General features: G+C 44.4%; 1 protein-coding gene across 3 annotated transcripts in view; it reads right to left on the reverse strand.

The window, feature by feature from the left end:
* CALN1 (calneuron 1) overlaps positions 1 to 21227 on the reverse strand; it is a 476732-nt gene that overhangs the window by 347760 nt on the left and 107745 nt on the right. For 2 of the 3 annotated variants that reach the window (XM_012640270.1, XM_012640271.1), the window contains exon 2: positions 14687 to 14811. In XM_012640270.1, the coding sequence (XP_012495724.1) occupies positions 14687 to 14804 (118 nt within the window). In that variant the 5' untranslated portion in view covers positions 14805 to 14811. The remainder of the gene's footprint in view (positions 1 to 14686; positions 14812 to 21227) is intronic. The other variant, XM_012640272.1, reaches the window with a different exon arrangement.

Here is a 21227-nt window from a genome sequence, read left to right on the forward strand (position 1 = left end):
CCCCTTCCAAAGGGTAGTGAGTTCTGGCCAGCCAGCCTTCATTTCAGCCTCCCCATCTCCCATCCCCACCTCTGCTCCAATTCATGGGATATGTATTATGGGATGTGTTCGTTTATTTTAAAAGGAGACTTCTCCTGATCCTTGGAAACATCATCATACTGCGGACTTGGAAGGCCTGAATTTTCAGCCACCTGCAGATGTTTCCCACATCGAACCCCAGGTCTTGGAGGATCGTAGTTCTATCTCTCAGGACAACCCAAGGTTCAGACGCTGGTGTCATTGGCTCCCCTTCCTCTCCTATCTTTGGCAATGTAGACTCTTACCTCCCAACCAGTGAGCACAGGGTCTCTGAAAGATACAGTGCTAAGGTTGAGACAGAGGGACTAAGACAGGTATCCTTGTGAGCTTAGAGCTAAAACACAAAGATGCATGATGGGGCATCCAGATCCTTCCATACATCGACAGGCCTCTCCAGCTCGGGGCAGTCACATCCTGGAGTGGGCAGGACAATCACACAGGACCTTATCTAGTGTTCTGCTTTGTCCTCTAAAGAACTATCCAGTGAAGGGGTGCTAATCCTTTGTCTGGCTGTGTTCTGTCATAATAATAAGCATCATCAAAACTATAACAATTATTATTACCACTGCTGCTATTTATTGGGCACTTACTAAATGCCAGATACACAGTAGTAACTCACTTTGCACATATGACCTCATATCATCCCTATGAAGTATATCCCATTATCCACATTGTACAGGTGAGAAAACCCAAACTCATGGGGAGCTGAAGTAGCCATGGGGACTCACCCAGGCTTTACTGCCATTGATATCATCATCCCGATCCTACTCTCCTTGGAGAATGAACCACTGGGGACAATCAGCTCACTTTCTGACAAACTTCCCTTATCAGGGAACCTGATGCTCATTTATTCAACAAGTACTTCTGAGCAGTCACTGTGTGCCTATACTGTCACTTCGTCTGTTCCCAGGGACAAACACGATGCACTTAGCCCTGCCCTCGAGGATGAGACAAATTCCTCCAAAGTTAATGTCCTCCCGGAGGCCTCCAGGGTCTCTACCCCACCCAGTCTTCCCTGCTGGCCCTACTCCTTTTCCCTCCTAGACTACTTCCCTTCATATTTCAAAAGATAAATTCAAAATATAGTATAAATATTGTCATCTATCTTCTCCCCAGAAAAAGAAAAACCCCTACTCATAAACACACAAAATACTGAGACATTCCACAAGGTACACAGACCCAGGTTAAAGCCTCAGACTCAGAACATTCTTCAGCCTGTCCGTGAGGCTGACCAACTGCAGTCACCGAGGATCCAAAATTTGAGACAACACTTTTCTTAATCTGCACATTCAGGGTCCCCAAAATCTGGCAAGAAAATACAGCAGTCAGCTCAGGGCACTTCTCCCAGAAATATCCGGCACCTCTGAAGGGCTCTTAAAGAGAGTAGCATAAAACCATGATCAATCATGCACCTGAAACTCTCAGACATTTTTACAGCCCCAATAGGTGCCGGCTAAGAAATTGCACATGGCTGCCCAAGGGGCGCCACGTTGGTGCAGGGAACACTGAGTGCTCGGGTGTGTCTCCATGACTCCCCTCTTCCCACCTCCCCCCACCTGAGCACCAGACGGCAGAGACACTAAGCTCTCTAAAGTCTCCTACAAATTGCTCAGTGGCACCAGACCAAGAATTTTATGACCTATCCTGCCCACAATGCTCCTAGGCTCAGAGATATTAAATTGCCACCCAGACGGTTGAGGTATGCAACACACCCTGAGGCTCATTTCGCTGGATAACAGCAGAGTAACTACAGCAAAGCACACGCCAACCGGCACCAGGCTAAGAACTATCCCCACACCTGAGCGTGAGAATAGTGGCACACTCCTGAGGCCAGCGTTGCCTTCGGTCCTGGGACCATTCGTTTTAGAAGCTTTACAGAATGATAAAAATCAACTCCACTTTTCTCACTATCACCATAAAACTTTAGTGTAACAAACCATTAATATAGAAGTTGATGTTTAGAGTTTGGAAGTACCATTAAACAAAAAAGGCCTTGAATTTTAACCAGATGAGGTTAGGGGAACACTGAGGGGAGTGAGAATAATCTGAGGAAAGGAACACAACTGAAAACAGGGATGCTAATGTACACCTCCAGCAAAACTGATGGTTGGGCTCTTCCATTTTCGGAAATCTTCACTATTCAGACGCAACCTCGTACTTAAGAGAGGAAGGAACGGAAATCCTCTTTCTGGTGTGTTCAACTCATAGAGCTGCCAATGGCCCCTTCCAAAGGGTAGTGAGTTCTGGCCAGCCAGCCTTCATTTCAGCCTCCCCATCTCCCATCCCCACCTCTGCTCCAATTCATGGGATATGTATTATGGGATGTGTTCGTTTATTTTAAAAGGAGACTTCTCCTGATCCTTGGAAACATCATCATACTGCGGACTTGGAAGGCCTGAATTTTCAGCCACCTGCAGATGTTTCCCACATCGAACCCCAGGTCTTAGAGGATCGTAGTTCTATCTCTCAGGACAACCCAAGGTTCAGACGCTGGTGTCATTGGCTCCCCTTCCTCTCCTATCTTTGGCAATGTAGACTCTTACCTCCCAACCAGTGAGCACAGGGTCTCTGAAAGATACAGTGCTAAGGTTGAGACAGAGGGACTAAGACAGGTATCCTTGTGAGCTTAGAGCTAAAACACAAAGATGCATGATGGGGCATCCAGATCCTTCCATACATCGACAGGCCTCTCCAGCTCGGGGCAGTCACATCCTGGAGTGGGCAGGACAATCACACAGGACCTTATCTAGTGTTCTGCTTTGTCCTCTAAAGAACTATCCAGTGAAGGGGTGCTAATCCTTTGTCTGGCTGTGTTCTGTCATAATAATAAGCATCATCAAAACTATAACAATTATTATTACCACTGCTGCTATTTATTGGGCACTTATTAAATGCCAGATACACAGTAGTAACTCACTTTGCACATATGACCTCATATCATCCCTATGAAGTATATCCCATTATCCACATTGTACAGGTGAGAAAACCCAAACTCATGGGGAGCTGAAGTAGCCATGGGGACTCACCCAGGCTTTACTGCCATTGATATCATCATCCCGATCCTACTCTCCTTGGAGAATGAACCACTGGGGACAATCAGCTCACTTTCTGACAAACTTCCCTTATCAGGGAACCTGATGCTCATTTATTCAACAAGTACTTCTGAGCAGTCACTGTGTGCCTATACTGTCACTTCGTCTGTTCCCAGGGACAAACACGATGCACTTAGCCCTGCCCTCGAGGATGAGACAAATTCCTCCAAAGTTAATGTCCTCCCGGAGGCCTCCAGGGTCTCTACCCCACCCAGTCTTCCCTGCTGGCCCTACTCCTTTTCCCTCCTAGACTACTTCCCTTCATATTTCAAAAGATAAATTCGAAATATAGTATAAATATTGTTGAGTAAAACATATAGGAGGCCATTGATTTGGACTGAGCCCCGGCACTCAGCCCAACAGACCAGACCAACTGGAGCTGCTGGTGCTGAAGCTCCGCGCCACCAGCCCAACCAAATTGTTTACCTGACCTTCCAGAGAGCAGGAGAGTAAGAGCCAACAGCCAAATCCCCAAGCAGGGCAGTTTTAGCCTGCGTGGTAAGGAAGTCCCTCTGCTTTAACCTTTACAAGGAAACTCACTTCGAAACCGCCAATCTGCTTTTTTGTTTTTTTCCTGCTTTCCTCAGCCCTTTTCTGTCTGTAAAAGCAACCTCCTGTGCTCAGCTCATCAGAATACTCATTTTATTTCATAGAATGAGGTGTTGCCCGGTTCAAGAATCCCAAGCCGAATAAAAGCCAATTAAGATCTTTAAATTAAATTTGCTGTAATTTTGTCTTTTGACTGTGTGTGTGTGTGTGCGCGCGCGTGTGTGTGTGTACAAACCTCCAATGCTTAAAATTACAGATCCATCTATAGTTCCTAATCTGCTACAACACTTCCTCCTCAAAAATAATACGCAGTATATTCTAACAGGAAGTACTATATACAAGACGTTAATTAAAAAATTGAAAAGTAGGTTTAGAGGTTGGATAACTTGTCTGAGGTCACGTGGCTGCTGCATCAGTGAGTTCAAGTTCAGCTGTGAATGACAGAAACACAGGACACAGGACATAGAAGTTGGTTTCTCTCTGTTCCGCTACCCAAGCTCCTCCCTGCTCCCTACTCTGCCATCCACGGTGAGATGCCTTATCTTCAGGGTGTCAGAAGGCAACATTCCCATCCCAGTAACAGAAAGAAGAGCAGATAAAGAAGAAGCACAGTGGACAAAGTTTTCTAATGTCACTTCTGCTTGTATCTCATTGGCCAGAACTTACTAACACAGCCACACCTAGCTCTTAAGGAGACCCAAAAATATAGTCCAGCTAAAAATTCTATTACAAGGAAGAAAGGATACTGAGGAAAGTGCTAACCATCTCTGCTGCAGCTGCTAAGTGATACAAATGTGACAGAAACCCAGACTTGGGGACTCCAGAGTCCCTACTCCATGAAGATCACGTAGGCTTTACACCCATCACCCTTGGTGCTTTCTTCCCACTGAATAAAGAAATGCTAAGTATGAATTTAGGACTTTCTGTAACGTTTCTTAACTTACCATTAGCCTTTAACTCAACAGCTAGAAAATATCTCCAAGCTAATTTGTAGGGTCTTTGGTGGTTTTAAAATACTCTCTGATACTCCTCCCTTCACAAGGTGGGACCTAATTCCACTTACCTTACTTATGGGATGTACTTGATAACTCACTTTTAATGAATAGATGTGGCAGGAGTGATGATGTGTGACATTTGGACAAGGTCACATGACGATCATTTGTTCTAGGGATAACCAAATCCCGTGTCAAGAAGCTATTCAAGCAGTCCTAGGCAGAGGCCCTCATGGCAAGGAACAGAGGCCTCCGACCAAGAGCCATGTGAGTGAGCACAGAGCAGATTCCCAGCCCCAGTCAAGCCTTCAGATGACTGCAGTCCCAACAAATGTCTCATCCGCAACATCTTGAGAGAGACTGGACCAGAACCAGCCGTCTACACCAATCCTGAATTCCTGATCCACAGACTGTGAGATAATAGATGTTTCTTGTTTTCAACAAGTAAGTTGTAGATTAATTTGTTACACAGCAACACAGGTCTTGATGTAAAGTCAATGCCTTTCCTGCTTAAGAACTGGAGAAAATAGAAATGATCATCTTGATAGAGAAAATTTGCATTTTAAATGGGTGTGTCCTAGTTCATCACCTGCTCATAAATGATTTGGAGCCAAGTTTAGATGCCCCGGGCACCCCTGTGAAGAGGGAAGACCAGGGAGTCATCGCTGTTAGGACATGTTGCTAACCAGGAAACAGCTGAACCTGCTGCTGGCCAGTTACCACAAGGAGCAACAGCTCAGTATCAATGAAGCCAACATCATAGTGATGGGTTCTGGCAAATTCTCTTCAGCATCCAGATAGATAATGCCGAACAATTCTACTCAACAGGTTAACTCATTTAGTTACCTGGGGAAGCGCAATGTGGCTTCATTTCCTTGAGAGATCTCTTAGGATGCCTTTTGTTGAAAGTGGAAGGTGCCACAGGAACAATGTCAAGGTTATTTTATGATAGAGATAAACAGTTGGTAACTCCTGCACCTGAAATATCTCAAGTCAAGGTCATGCTTTATCATGTACGTTCTTGAACTTTCATACCAAGATATCACCCTCTGCCTGCTACCTCAAGCAGAGTTCTTAGATGTAAGAGCCAGAGAAACATGTTGTTCTACAGCGAGGACTTAGAACCACCTGACAGGGAAACTTTCTAAACTACAACATATCCTCATCTCTGAGTATCCAGAAAGTCTGATATGAACACACTGGGAATCACTACCCTCATAAACTGCTATTACTAATAGAAATACCTAAAAAAAAAAAAGTCCTTAGAAATTCAATGGTGAGATAAGTTTGAAAGCCACCAATGTGTCTGAAATAACAATACAAAATACTTGTACATTAGGAATTTTGATTATGGGGCAAAGGGTTCCTATCTAAAACACAGTTGAGAAAATTATTCTTCCAATAGGACATGTTAAGGCTGTCACTGGAGTAAGGTAACTTGTGTTTACCTTTTTGCCTCATCCAATTAGAAGCCTGGAGCTAAATTTAATGCTCATTCACAGTAAAATATTCATTTAAGGGGCTGTCATATTTTTTTCTTCCTCTTTGTGTGTGCATTTCCATTTTCTATTCCTATTCTGACAGCTTCTGCAGTTTTGTTTTTTCTTTTATCCTAGGATGTCTCGATCACTTTTGGAAGCAAGTGGAATATAAATTACAAATTAATAAAATGAAACTGGCAGGGAAGATAGGTACTCAGGTTTCCTTCTTGGCCACAGTTATCAAAATTGCCATTTTCAGAATGAGGTTCAGGAAAGTACTAGAAGACGTAGGCAAATACCCCTTTAAGGAGTGGGCCCTTGGAGGCAGCTACCATCAGAGGAATCCCTCTTCCGCCCTGCTCACAAAGCTTCACAACTCTCCACAAAAGGCTTCTCTCCCAAGGCTCAAAGGCAGGTCAGGCCACCAGGAGGAAGGTGCCCAGGCAGATAAAAGACACAGGTTGTAAAGCTAATACCCTGCTCAGAGGCAGAGCTGTGTATCTGGCACTCCCACTCTTGTTGGGATGACGTGGCTCGTTGTGCAGGCTTTCTGCCTCCTCTGGAGGAGAGAACTCTAAGCCATCAGATAACAGTTGTGAGCCTCTCTTCTTATGACAGCTATGTTTCTGACTCCTTAAAACCCCCTCTTGAAAACCCTGTAGAGGGAAGTGTCTCCAAAAAAGGCAAGTAGAGTTTACCTCTGGGATCCTTAACTCAACCAGCAAAAGTAGAGGAGAAAAAAAGGGGGAGAGAGAGAGACCTTCATTACAAGAAAATATACGATGGACCGGATGGGTAGGGGCGGGGAAGGCCCTTTTGAGCTCAGGGCACAGGAGCCAGCCCCCCTCTGTCGTAAACTCACACCATGGGCAGCCTTTCCTGGGTGGCAGTGCACCTCTGCTCTCGGTAAGGAGCGTGCTGGGCTCACATGGAGCTTTAAAAATATCTCTCCACCCACTGAAAGTTCGATTAATCAGCCAAGTTCTCACCCATGTGTCACAGCGGTGGCAGTGACATACATGATAGTGATGTGATGGGTGCAAGGAAGACACAAAAGGTCTCATCTAGCAGGGAGGAGGATTCAGTACATCAAAGTTAAAAGCCTGGGCTCTGAACCCAGGTGGCTGCATGAATCCCAGGTCCAACAGATGCAAGTTATATGACCTTGAACAAGGTTATTTAACCTTTTTATTTTTTTCACATTTGCAAAAAATGTGGTTCATAATAAGCCCTGCATGCTAGGATTAATGATAGGATTAAGTGAGTTAATTCACATAAAGCACTTTGAACAGCGCCCAGCACATAGTAAGCACTGAATAAGCTTTAGCTGTGATGAGTATGAAGATGACAACCACAGTGACAGTGTTGAAATTTAAAAGGTTATTAGGTGTTTGCTCAGGTAGGCAAAGACTATGCCTGGTAGAAGCAGCTTAAACAAAGGCAGAGAAACAGGAGAGAGAATCAGGCGGCAGGAACTATCTTGGAAGGCAATCAGGAAGTTGAAGCAGACAAATAACGGAAGACTCCAGGCCACAAGGGACTTCCTATGCTTTGTTCAGAGTTTAGCTATCGCTAACCCTGCTGCGGGCTGTGGAGAGCCACCTAAGAATTATAAGCAGAAGCAAAGTGTTAAAGGGTGAAGTGTCATGACCATTGAAAATTGGTCATGACCATAGAAGTATATGAGGCAACTGTTTTCAGGCAGTAGACAACAGGCAGCACAAGTTTACAATCAAAAGGAGAAGGGAAGTCCCGCATAGTGAGCCCCATCCTCACCCTGGCTTTCCGCCTGGGGACCATTTCCCAACCACAATTCAGGTGGGAGTTGAAGGGGCTAAAATCTGTATAGTAGAGCAGCAAAGAGAAGAAAACTACGCAGGGAGGGAACATCAGAAGCCCTTGTGTTGGTTCCCCGTGAATACTCGGCTTAAGGCTGGGATATCAAGGTGGAAGTTGAGATTAAAGACTTGCCAGGAAGCAGCTGCTATGAGGTTGAGAACAGAAAACAGATACTGGAACTCACGCAGCAAATATTGGAAAAACTTCATTAATATCCCAGACATCCAGCTAAGACACTAGAAAGACCACATTTCAAGAGTAAGGATTACTCCCTTGAGGTTTCCAATGCTATGTCCTAACAGAACATAAAAATAAACCTACACAAGTTTAAGGTGGTCATCCAGTAGTTGAACTACTACTAGAACGAAAATCAACATTACTCAGAGAAAGATAAGAGAACATAGAGTCTCTATAACATAGCACTCACACTGTTCATTGTATAGTCAAATATCATAGGCATATAAAGAAACTAGAAATTTTGACCATAATCTAAAAAAAAAGGCTATAGAGACCAACTCCAAGATGGCCTAGAGCCTAGATGTTGGATTTGGCACACAGACTTTATACAGGAAAGTATGTTCAAAGAATTAAAGACAACTATTGTCTTAATGAGTAATCAGATAGGGTATCTGGCAGAGAAATGGAAACTATAATAAAGAACTAAATAAAAATTCTAGACCTGAAAAAATTTGTGTGTGTGTGTGTGTGTGTGTGTGTGTGTGTGTGTGTGTGTTGAGGGAAAGGGGCAGAGAGAGAAAGCAAATTCTGAAAAATGTTAAAAATTAGATGAAGGATATATTGGTCATCACTGTATTTTTCAAAACCTTTGTTGATTGAAAAATCTTTTTAAAAGATTAAGGAAATATTTAACGTATATGTATATGTATATCTATACATATATGTAAATGAAAAGAAAAAGTTATAAGCATGGAATACTAATCAAGTGTGCATTTGAGTGGCATCCTTCCAATGACATGGTATTGAACTGACATGTGGGTGGTATCATGGATGAGACTCAAGGATATCAACCCCCCAGAGGATGCAGCTGTCTAGGAAGTGGGGACCTGGCCCAAGACAACAGCAGTGTGGTCAGAGAGGGAGGAGGCATTACAAAATAAGTTGAGAGATCAAGATCTACAGGACTGCCAATTTCATGTATGGAGTAAAAGAAAAACAAGGATCCTGTGAAAAATTCCAAAGAAGGGGCAGTTTTAGAGAATAAAGAAAATCTATTTGGTTTCAGATATCTAGAGTTTAAAGGACTGGCAGACATCTACACAGGACTCTAGGTGCCAGGTCTGAAATTCGAGAGGGAGAAAGGACTAGAGATATATATCTTGAGGCCATCGGCACATAGATGCCCATGAAGATGACAACAGATAACCCCATGAGATGAGCGTATGTACGGAGCAGGCAGAGGATGAGCGGTACGCAACAGATGTGCAGATAACAAACAGGTAGAGAAGGGGTAGGAAGGAATCCAGCTAATGACATGGGTGCCAAGGCAATGACAAACTTCAAAAACAAGGGTGTGAACAGTGCCAGATGCTGCAAATGTCCAGAATAAATACTAAGAGTCATCTAGAGCAGGCAAATAGGGGGTCACAGGAAAAACCGAACTGTGGCAGAGCAGTGACTCTGGAATAGTCTAAATCAAGTCGGTCAGCACTAAAATGGAGCCCCACGTTCAAAAGGTGGCAGCCTGACATATGTCTCCCAAACTCAAATTAAAATACCTCCCAAAATGTTTGTAAGAGTATATCACTAGAAATATTAATTTTGAGACATGTACATCTGTCAGAGGCTGAGAATTTTCACTAATTGCAACACCAATGAAATTGAAAAAACACAACTTCCACCCACCTTTGGAACTACCTGACACGTATGGAAGGAAGACTGCCTCACCACCATCGTTTGCCCCACCAGGGATCCACTGGCTACATTCAGACAATCAGTCAGTCTGTATTTCATAGTGACTATTTTCCATGGCAACCTATTACCCAACCTAAACTCACCTTAGCAGCACCCTTTTTCTAAGCTCATTTGGGGAACACAACTTAACCATAGCCATGGGTTGGTATGTCCCATCCTGGGTTATTTGTGAGGTGGAGATGAGAACCAGAATGTTCCCGGTATACCTGAATGCTGGATACTAGTTTGGGAATAGGAAGGAGAGAAAGTGAGGGGAAAAAATATAAGAGGGAGATAATTCTGCGGCCTGGGGTGCAAAGCCCAAAGCAGGGACAATCAAGATCCCACCTCTGCCCAGGAGCCATGGACTAGACCAGTGTCTTCTAGAAACTGGAGATGATGTGCATGTCAACCTCCCTACAGGCTAGGGCTGAAAAGGGGAATGTTATCCCAGGTCTGGGATAAAGTGAAGAAGAGAAAAAACTCTTTACAAACCTTGTTTACTGATGAATGCTGGGCCTACAAAGAAGTTTATATTGTTGAGTCACAAAGCAGAATGAAAAAAAGCAAACTGAACCATGTAAAAAATATCTTCTCATACAAGATAAAGGTACCATCATCTGGAAGGCTTGGGGGAAAAGACTTTTTATTGTAATATATGTATAAATAATTTATGGCAAGAGGAGATTTTCATAAACTGCATACGAGTTGTTCTCAATGAGACAAAGGATTGGGAGAGAATTTATAAACGCGGCCTCAGTAAAGCAGGAACACAGAGCCACGAGAGCTACCCTAAGACCACAGCTGCAACAAGAAGGGGGATATTATATTATATCCTAATAGTTTCAAACTGGACACAGCCCAAATATCCACTGAGAATAATATGGGTAAATAAACTTAGGTATATTTATATACAATGGAACACTATATATTAATGAAAATAAATGAACTTCAGATAGAGGTAAATTTAAAATGAAGATAGCATCACAAGAATATTCAAAAATGACAGCGACAAAACTATTTTTCATATGTTATAATCCATAGGTCTAATAAAATTCTGCATGGTGTACTTTAAAAGTATAAGATACTGCTAAGAAATTTGGTATCTACATAAACTTCCTGGATAGATGTAAGCTCCTTGGAAACAGGCAGTGAGTGTTATGCTTATTTGATTTTCCTCTTCTACCTGGAAAGCATTTGGGTAAATATCCCTGTAGCAAATGAACGAATCGGAATGAATGAATGAATGCCTCCATCGATCCATCTTTGCTGAGTTTGTTTGGTTGGGTGATTATCAGCTTCAATCTGACCAAGTTGATAGGGCTTGCACCATTCCATCCTGAACTTTTTTCAAAGAGAAGAAATAGAAACTTTCCAGAAGTGAACTGCAGCTGCAAATGACCTGTGTGGCGAGAGGCTCTTTTCATGCCTGTTCTTAGAGGATAACCACTCACAGAATGGGCACCTTTGACCCTTACATGGAAGGAAAGGAACCTTCCATCACTGGTCATAAACACTAACGGGGTGGGGGAACTTATCCCTGTGGCCATCCACAAGCAGGAGGCTGCTGTTGAAGCAGGGAGGGAGAAAGCAGATAAGGATGGTGCCCAGTTAACGCCTGTGCCAAGGCAGCCAGACCACGAAGGATGCTGCAACGTCCATCAACTCCTGTGTGACACCACCCACCCTCTGAGGATAAACAAGCAGCCCCAAGCAGCAGAACTTTAGGGTCAGCTTGACAGAAGGCAGCCTAAGAGAAGAGCAGGCAAGCTGTGCCTTGGAAACTTTGGCTTCCCCAAGAACCAATCCGTAGTCCTCCAAACGGATTCAGGTCAGCTGGTTTTCAGACCCTGCCTTCCTGCTCTAAACTCAGAACACATCTGCACCGTCCTGCCCAGAGCCCCAAAGATGCTTGTAATAAAGCAGACGCAGTCATAACTCAGTGTTCACCTTGGCAAAAACTAAATAAATAAGTAGAATGAATCTTCCGTCAGAAAATAAATGGCTCTTCTCCAGGCGGAGAGCCTCGATTGCCCTCCTGAAGGACAAACACAGCATCTTTACCAGCCGGGCTCAGGCCATAAAGTCCCCACTTCACTCAATCAGGTGCCCCAAGGCTTCTAAGACTCAGGCGGCCCAGCCCTGGCTTGGAGGGCTCTTAGAATCAACCCCCTGCTTATCTACGTACTGAAAACGTGCATTTCAGCCCTGAATGAGCTGCCTGTGCCTGGTTAAAACAACACGCTCGTCTGCTCTGCTGCTTGTCCAAGAATGTGGAGGATGTTTCAGCAAGGTGTCCAAGTGGGGGGAGAAGGGCTGAAATCCAGCCAGCAGTCCTCTTGAAAAGCCATGCACCCTGGCAGTGGCACCCTAGCAGTGCCCAGCTTTAACAGAGAGAAAAGTCATGGCTCTGAAAAGTCTCAGAGAAATCATCTCCTGATTATTTATGGCAAAGCTGGGAGGAGGAAAGGGGAAATATGGATGATTTCCAAACTTCATTCGGTTAGTAATCTCAGCCTCTTCGAGAGTTTCCCAAATGTACAGATGGCATTGCCCAGTTCACATGATCGGGCCACTCAGTGGGCCCCGCACGAGGCACTCCCAGACCCTCCTGCTAACTGAGGACTGAGCCTGAGGGACTTACTCAAATAAACACAAGCAAAAATCCACCCCACATCAATGCACCACCTGCCCTGATCTCCATTCAGAGCAGACTCCCAGGGGCAGAGAAAGCCCGGGCTTTGCGTTGCCTGCCAGACATACCTGCTAGGGTCTGAATGTTTGTGTCCTCCCAAAATGCATATGTGAAAACCTGATCACCAATGTGATGACATTAGGAGCTCGGGCCTTTTGGGAGGTGATTAGGAGGACAAAGCACTCATGAACGGATTATTGTCATTTATTGCAGGAGGGGATTCCTTATTGTGACAGTGGGTTGTTATAAAAGTGAGTTTGGCTCCCTCTTGCTCTCTCGCTCTTGCCCTCTCTTGCCCTCCTGCCTTCTGCTGAGGGATGACGCAGCATGAAGGCCCTCACCAGATGCCAGCGCCTTGCTATTGGATTTCCCAGCCTCCAGAATCGTGAACTAAATAAACTCCTTTTCTTTATAAATTACTCAGTCTGTGGTATGTTGTTATAGCAACACAAAACAGACTCAGCACCCTTATAAATGAGGCCCAAGAGGGCTCATTCACCCTTTCCCCCATGAAGACACAGTGAGAAGGTGCCATCTATGAATCAGGACGCGGCCTTCGCCAGATGTCAAATCTGCTGGCACCTTGATCTTGGACTTCCCAGCCTCCAGAACTGCAGGAAAGAAATTTCTGTTGTTTATAAGCCACTCAGTCCCTGCTGTTTTGTTAGATCAACCTGAACAGACTAAGATACCAACCAAGCACAGCCTCACCCTGATTTGTGGTCACCAGGAAGGGCTCATTCTGGAGGAAGTCAGGGCTCTATCTCCTGCTTCCATGTCCTGAGTCCACACATCCTTTGGCCAAATGAGGGCCAGAAGATCTGAGAGTCCCCACTCTCCTCTCAGGCCACCAGTCTCTGTCCAGACCACAGTGAGCAGCTGCTGTCCCTAGGAAGCCAGCTCTGTTCACTAGAACTCTGTCCTAGTTCTTCTAACATCTCCCATGGACCCAGGCCACCAAGGCTCACGTCCTCAGCCTCCTCATTGCTCATTCATGTAAACAGCATGCATTTAAATAAGCACACAAATAAAAATGGACAAGAGAAGGAAAAGTTATCCAATGGCCTGTCCTCTCTACCTCGCTCACCGCCTGCCCACTGTAAAGCAAGTTTAGCTTCCCTGTCCCACAGCCAAACGTCCCCACCTTCCTCTTGTGAGAAATGAGGCTCGCCAATGTGCACATACAAAGCACACTGGTGTGGACCATCACACCTAAAAGCTAACATGTGGGCCACCTGGGGTCATTTTGACTCCTCCACTTTAAAAGCTAAATTCAAACTTCATGTTTTAAGATGGTATTATTACAAGCAACACAGCTTTTAAAAACACTAAGGAAACATGATTCTGATTTGGCCTCAGCAGATGCAGTGCCTAGACGAAACATCTGGCTGACTCAATCTAATTCTCTATTCTAGGGAAAAAAAAAAAAACTTTCTTTTTTTTTTTATCAGGGGGTTGGTTACAGGGACACATGGGACACTGTCCTAGGATGAATTTAGTCACCGTGTTCTCAGGTTTATTCCCCTCCCCAACCCCTGCCCTGAACACCCAGGGCTGTACTGTGTTACAAAGGAACAGATGCAATTAAAATAATTGCTTTCCATGGCCACCTGGACACAGCTTCCAGATGACTCTGATCTGGGCAGGATTCAAAGCACCATGGCCACCAGTCAAGAGACAGCCACTAACAGGGCTTAAACCTCCCCTGCAGCTGGTCTCTGTTGTAAATGGCGACATAGAAACAAGACAATTCCACTGTGGGGAAGACTCCAGAAAGTGGACAATAACGTTTTAAGAGAGGTGAAGACTATATCCTCCATCGGTATCCAAGGAAACCAAAATATCTGCCATAGATTATACGGGCCACTAGGTCTGTCCCACAAAAAGAAGTCATTTGGGCAGAATTTTGTCTCCGAACTCTTTCCCACTGCACCATGGGGAGACTTGGCCACCACTGCCAAGGAGTGACCACAGCCCAGTGCTTTTGCCTCAGCTTCACAACAGCCACAAATGCCTTCAATGTGGGGGCCAACAGGTCGGGCTCCTTACCGTCAAGCTCCTCCACGGAGATATTAGCCAGCTGCTCACTGTCGCTGCCAGCAGAGAGTGACCGGTTGAGGTAATTCCCCTTGTACAACAAGCCAGCAGTCACATGGTGGAACGGCATCTTCTCCCTGCTCACGAGAGGATGGGGGAGGGGAAAGAAAGATACTGTCATTCATTCCTCCTTTCTTTCCTCAAAGGCCCAGCCCAACTTTCAGATGGCCAGTGTCATTTTTAAAATAACAATAGCATTTCTAGAGGGAAAGTCAGGACATTTCCGAGGTCCCCACGGCACCTGATTCCCAAAGGATCTCAGGTTTTCCCCTTCTCTTCACTTTACATCTTACTTCATTTTCCCCACATAATTATAACACATTGTCTTCGTAAATCGTGGCACACCATGTCATCATCAAACTGTCTCTTTATACTAATGAGAATATCTTTGCTCCTTTCCTCAGCCTGATAAATTCCCCCTCACTGCTTGTAAGAAGGGACTGAGCTGCCCAGGGACTGGGCCTCTTGGCTGTGATCAGCAGAGATCCACATGTGTCTCGTCTCTCCCAGGTAAAACAGGAGTTCCACGTGCACAGCTCTCAAAGCAGGTGGGAAATGCCCAGGCTCTAAGTATGGACATGCAACAGTCTACATCCCTGAGCAGCAGCCGCCACGCCTGGTTGAGATGCAGACGCTGCTTGCGTGCACGGCCTGTGAGCGCACATGCTCTGAAACACCAGTCACACCTGCCCTTCTGTAAAGGGGGTGATGCCTCAAGGTGTCCCAGAATGAAATCACGTCTGACACTCTCACGGGAAGTTAAAGCATCCCCTTAGACCAGACTAACAAACCCTCCGGGCAAAGCTCTGCGCCAGACGGTCACCACAGGTGCTTAGAAGTTCCCACTGGTGCAAGGCGGGACAGAGGCTCCAGGTGAAGGAAAAAGGAAAGCAGAAGAGAGACGGTAAGGAGAATGGAAGAACAAGCAAAGACAAGCAGGGGGAGACGCAGTAGGAAAGATGGTCCTATCCAGAAAAGAAAGAGCATGGCTCCTGGCCCAACGTGTCCAATAACGCTCTGTTACTGTGAATGAGCCACTGAACACTTTGTGTTCTGCTTCTGGATCTAGAAGAGAGGGCTAAGAAGGCTGATGAGCCTCTGAACAGAATTAGGGCCCACCGGCAGGAAGCACCAGGAGCCAATCGCAGGGAGTAGGAAGGAACCCTTCACAGCAGAGCTCCTGGGCGGTGAACTGGGCAGCACTGTACCAATGGGCTCCTCAGAGTAGAAGGACTTGGCCAGGAGCACAGAGCCAGTTAGTGAAAAGAAAAGTTCTAGAATCAAGCATGCTACATGCTATTTCCACTAAGCAGCCTCAGCTAAGCGCCAGACATTTTCCACCCAGATGTCAAACCCTCATTTCAAACTCAAAATGTCTAAAAACGAATTAATTATCTTCCTACAAATTAGGCTACACTTCCTGACTTCTCTATTTGTCTCAAAATTACTTTTCACTCATCATAACTACCGGGACAACTCTCACAAATGCTCTGGGCCCCAAAAAGTAAAACAGACACATGGCTGAGGCGAGAGCCAACTGTCAGCTTCCAAACCCCCTCAACTCTTTCCACGGCTAACAAAATGTACATCCGCAGGCCAATCGCAAATGGCAGGATGCTAATTACAAAGGACACCTGTACTTGCCAGTTATAAGGGGTACACCTTCAGTTATCTTTACATATAAATAGAACCCCAAAATCTCTCTTTGGAAGAGCACTTCGATGACCACTTCCTCTTTTCTCCAAATTAATTTTCAGACCAAACAGGTTTAAAAGGGAGAATCAGATGTATGAATTAGGACTACTCTCCCTTTTCTTTAAAGACAATCCTGATTTCTTTGGGCCTTGTGCCATGGTCATTTGAGCATGGATTGATGCCCATTGCTATGATATGAATGTGTCCCCCAAAGTTCATGTATTGGAAACTTAATCTCCAATGCAATGGTGTTGAGAGGGGGAACCTTTAAGAGATGATTAGGTCAGGAGGGCTCTGCCTTTATGAATGGATTAATGCTGTTAGCATGGGAGCGGGTTACTTATTACAGGAGATTTTCGATAAAAGGATGAGTTCAGACCCCTTCCATTCATTCTCTATCTCTCTCTCTCATGCTCTCTTCCCCTTCTGCCTTCCACCACGGGATGACACAGCAAGAAGGCCCTTGCCAGATGCGAGCCCCTCAACCTTGGACTTCCCAGCCTCCAGAACTGTAAGAAACAAATCTCTCTTCTTTATAAATTACCCAGTCCTGAGTATTCTGTCGTGGCAGCACAAAACAGACTAAGACACCTGTGGTCCAGGAGATGAGAAGTCAACCTGTATGGCTCCAGCCTGGCCCTCAGCACTGGCCCAGCACCCAATCAGCCTCCCCAGCTATTACACTGACCACTGTTTAGGTCTTTGTAAACGTGGAAAGACACCTGCCCTGATCTTGATCTTATGTAACTTTGCTACCTGGAGCAAGACTCATTAAGGTCAGTACAAAATCTAAGAGCCTTCCTTCCCATTCCACCATGCACTGCTCTACTTTCTCAGAATTTTATAAATATCTTCCTATCATTACCTTTTATCTGGTTGTCTATAGCTTTGGACCCACCGCACAAATTTTTACAGACATAATAAGGAGGTTATACTCAAGCAAGCATATCCAACCCACGCCCCAGTTCAGCCTCGAATAAATGTTGAGTACTACTTTGCAGAGAAAACTGGTCACAACTGAATCCCACTTGATATACCAACATAGTCTGCTTCTACAAAAAAGCAGCTTACAAAATTAGGTACACATTCAGTTCATTTAGTCACTGCACCCAAAAAGCTCAAAGTCTAGTGGGAAATAAAACACGTGCAACTGAACCATGCATATAGATAAATAAAGTAGTGTTCAAGAAAGGGAAGTACATTATCCCAAGTAAGCTAAAAACAGCTGCTGCAATTAAGGACTAAATTTCACTCCAAGCTGCCTGGGGAAACCCAAGCTTTAAGATTCTCTCCTTAGCTAAGGAAGAGAAATATACAAGTTCATGAGCAAAGACAAACCTTGTCCTGAAACTAAAACTTTAAAGATGGATCCTTATGTAGAGGGCAATAAACAAAAATAAATAAATATTTGCAACAACAACTTTACTCACTGGGAAATAATATGTAAGTGACTTTTATCATGTGAACAATCTTTCTGTATGTTATGTAAGGCAGTGCTACTGTCTGAATGTATGTGTCCCCTTATAATTCATACGTTGCAAACTAAGACTCAGTGTGATGGTATTAAGAGGTGAGGCCTTTAGAGGGTGATTAGGTCGTGAGGGCCCCTCCCTCACAGATGAGATTAGTGCCTTTATAGAAGGGCTGGAGGGAATCAGCAAGACCCTTTTGCCTTTCCACCTTCCACCGTATGAAGACATAGCAACAAAACGGCATCTTCGAAGCAGAGAACAGCCCTCACCAGACACTGAATCTGCTGGTGCCTTGATCTTGGACTTCACAGCCTCTAGAACTGTAAATAATGAATTTCTGTTGTTTACGAATTACCCAGTCTAAAGTATTTTGTTCCAGCAGCAGGAACTTAGACAAGCAGTATGGTTTGATAGTTAAGAATCAGAACTTTCTGGTCAAAAACAGTGTTAGATTTGAATCCCACCTCTGTCCTTTTTAGGCCATGTAAGTAAGTTAATAAGCCTCTGGGGTTCTGCGACATACTGAAGAATACTGTCGTAAATTTTGAATAAGGTATAGAAAACACTGGGCTTAGCACCAGGCATACATGCAGTAAGCATCATCAGTAATCATTCGCTAAGGATTATATAAAGCAGGATGCGGGGACAACAGGAAGTCCTGGGCATATTAGGTTGAAATAAAGCTTGCTAGGTTATGAAGAAGGCTCCATGGGACCTGGTGGGGTGAGCTTCAGGGAGAAGCTGGCTGGTATGTGAGCCACTGCGCTGAGGAATCAGGTATGAGCAGCAAAGCACAGGTGGGTTCCAGCGCTGAGTGGCGTCAGCAAGCACTGGCTGGACCTTGAGAAGGGGGCTGCTCAAATGGAAAGCACCAGACCTGAAGACAAGTCTGTTTCCTGGACACCAGGGAGGTGGCTCCATGGTCACATCAAGGAAAAGGTGTTGAAAGGTTAAAAACAAAAGGGGTGGTTCCTGTTGACAGGGCCAAGGAACTGGTACATTTCTTGACAGAGTAATAAGCCCAAGAGCCCCACTCATGTAGACCTGAGATGATGGCCTTCTCAAATGGTTGGTTTAATGTGTCAACTTGACTGGGCTATGGGTCGCCCAGATACTTGTTTAAACATTATTCTGGCTGTGTTTGTGAGGTTGTTTCTGATGAGATTAACTTTTGAATTGGTGGACCAAGTACAGCAGATGGCCCTCCCCAATGTGGGCAGGCCACAGCCAATGCGCTGGAGACCTGAATAGGCTAAACCTGGCAAGTAAGGGAGAATTCGTCCTCTCCGCCTGACTTCGAGCTGAGTCATCAATCTTCTCCGACCTTTGGGCTCAGACTTGGACTAGAGCTTACATGTCTGGCTCTCCTTGTTCTCAGGTCTTTGGACCCAGACTGGAAGTACACCATTGGCTCTCCTGGGTCTTCACCTTGCTGACAGGAGATAGTGGGACTTCTCAGACTCTATGACTGTGTGAGCCAATTCCTTATATTAGCAAATCTCTTTATATATGTAAGAAGATATATATAGGTATGTGCATATATATACCTGAATACACACACACACACACACACACACACACACACACATATATAGTTTCTTTGGTTTCTCTACAGTAGTAAAGACTCAATCACATTGCCCTAGGGTGGCATTATTATTTGGAGCAAAGCATGTTCTGCAGGATCTCTAAAGCAGCACTACTCACAGTATGGTCTATGGACCACTACCAGTCACATACCATTTGTTGCTGGTCTGCAGTGAGGTAAGGACAGGAATTGAGAGAAAGCACTGAAATTTTTATAGCATTGCCCCAATGTCTACGCACATGACTAGTAGACTTGATTTTTGTATATTTTTGCTTTTTTTATTTTCTTTCTCCTGGTAATTCTTTCTTACTGTATTTTACAAAGTATCAATCTACAAAGGACTGAAAATTAAAAAAAAAAAACAACAAAACAGGTCTTTCCTCACAAATAGTTTGAGAAGCATGGCTCCAAAGTACTTTATTTAAGTTGCATAGATTTGTGGTAATGGATCAGAGAGAGAGGAAGAAAAACATATAAAGAAATGCAATTTAACTTGTCCTTGAAACTTTCTCAAAGAACTTAAGAGTTCTTAAAAGTCTTAGATGGACTTTTGAAAGAAGCTGAGAAACCTCAATTGATTCTCGAACTCTCTGTAGAGTGCTGGAGAGTGCATGGCATCTGTTGAGGACTTGACAGAGATGGCTGTCCTCCAGTTACCAGACATGCGAGGGGCAACATTGATCGTGCATTCTAAAAGCTAAAGAGCCGAGCAAGCCCAAATTCCCCTAGAAAATATCCACGAAGGCTCACAAAAATAATGGTATTTCCCGCAGCACCAATGGCAGGGTATGGAAGAAGGTTCCATGAAATGAGCACAATTAGGATTAGAATGACATAAAGTTAGTGGTGTCGCCTTGGAGTCAGAGACAGAATAATAGAGTCAGATAGTAAAGGGATAAGAGAGATTTTTATCTACTCAAATTCTCTTCTACTTCAGGGACTCAGAGATGACCAACTATAACAGTAGGCACTCACCTTTCCAACTGTGGTGGGAACTGCTTTTATAAAGTGGCCAAGGTCAAACCCACCATCCTTACCATGACCAAGAAGCAGCAACTTCCTTCCTCTAGCTACTCATGGATTCTAACTCCCAGTGTGCAAGGTGGCTAGAAATGAACGATCTACGCATAGGCCCTGCACATGAAGATAAGAGATTACTTGCAGGCACAGGTGGTGGTGACAGGGACCCCAAAAGTAATGACCTATGCGGATTATGATTTTTCATGCATTGCTTCTGATTAAGAAAGAACTGCAGAAGGCCTCAGATAACCCAGAAATGTATATCTCCTGCCCAGAGTCCAAGAGCTAAGTTGTGGGGACAAGAAGATCCCATCTCACTCCCGCAAAGATGCCCTACATGAATGCCAACTAGACACTGGGCATTTGGCTAAGCACTTATAAAACAGTTTTGTTCCCTTGTTAAAATCCTGCAGGGACGTGCCAACTGGCAAACACCGGGCTTGGACAGATCTCAAATCAGACAAGAATGAGTAAGCAGAAAACACTAATGTGGAGATCTGTGTAAAAGTTCTGCATCATTAAACAAAGAAGTACTTTCAAGAAGGAATAGAGCAAATACCTAATGACAGCAACAATGCAAGAAAGGAAAATTTTACAAAGTTTCTGTTTTATGTCCTAAAAAAATAAGAAAGCAAGGTGTCTATGAAATAAGAATGCAAATTCATAAAGAAATATCAGAGTGAGGTGAAGAGATATCAAGACAGAAAGAAAAGACAATAGG

Source organism: Propithecus coquereli, unplaced genomic scaffold (assembly GCF_000956105.1).
Source record: "Propithecus coquereli isolate 6110/MARCELLA unplaced genomic scaffold, Pcoq_1.0 Scaffold150, whole genome shotgun sequence".
Classification (NCBI taxonomy): Eukaryota; Metazoa; Chordata; class Mammalia; order Primates; family Indriidae; genus Propithecus; species Propithecus coquereli.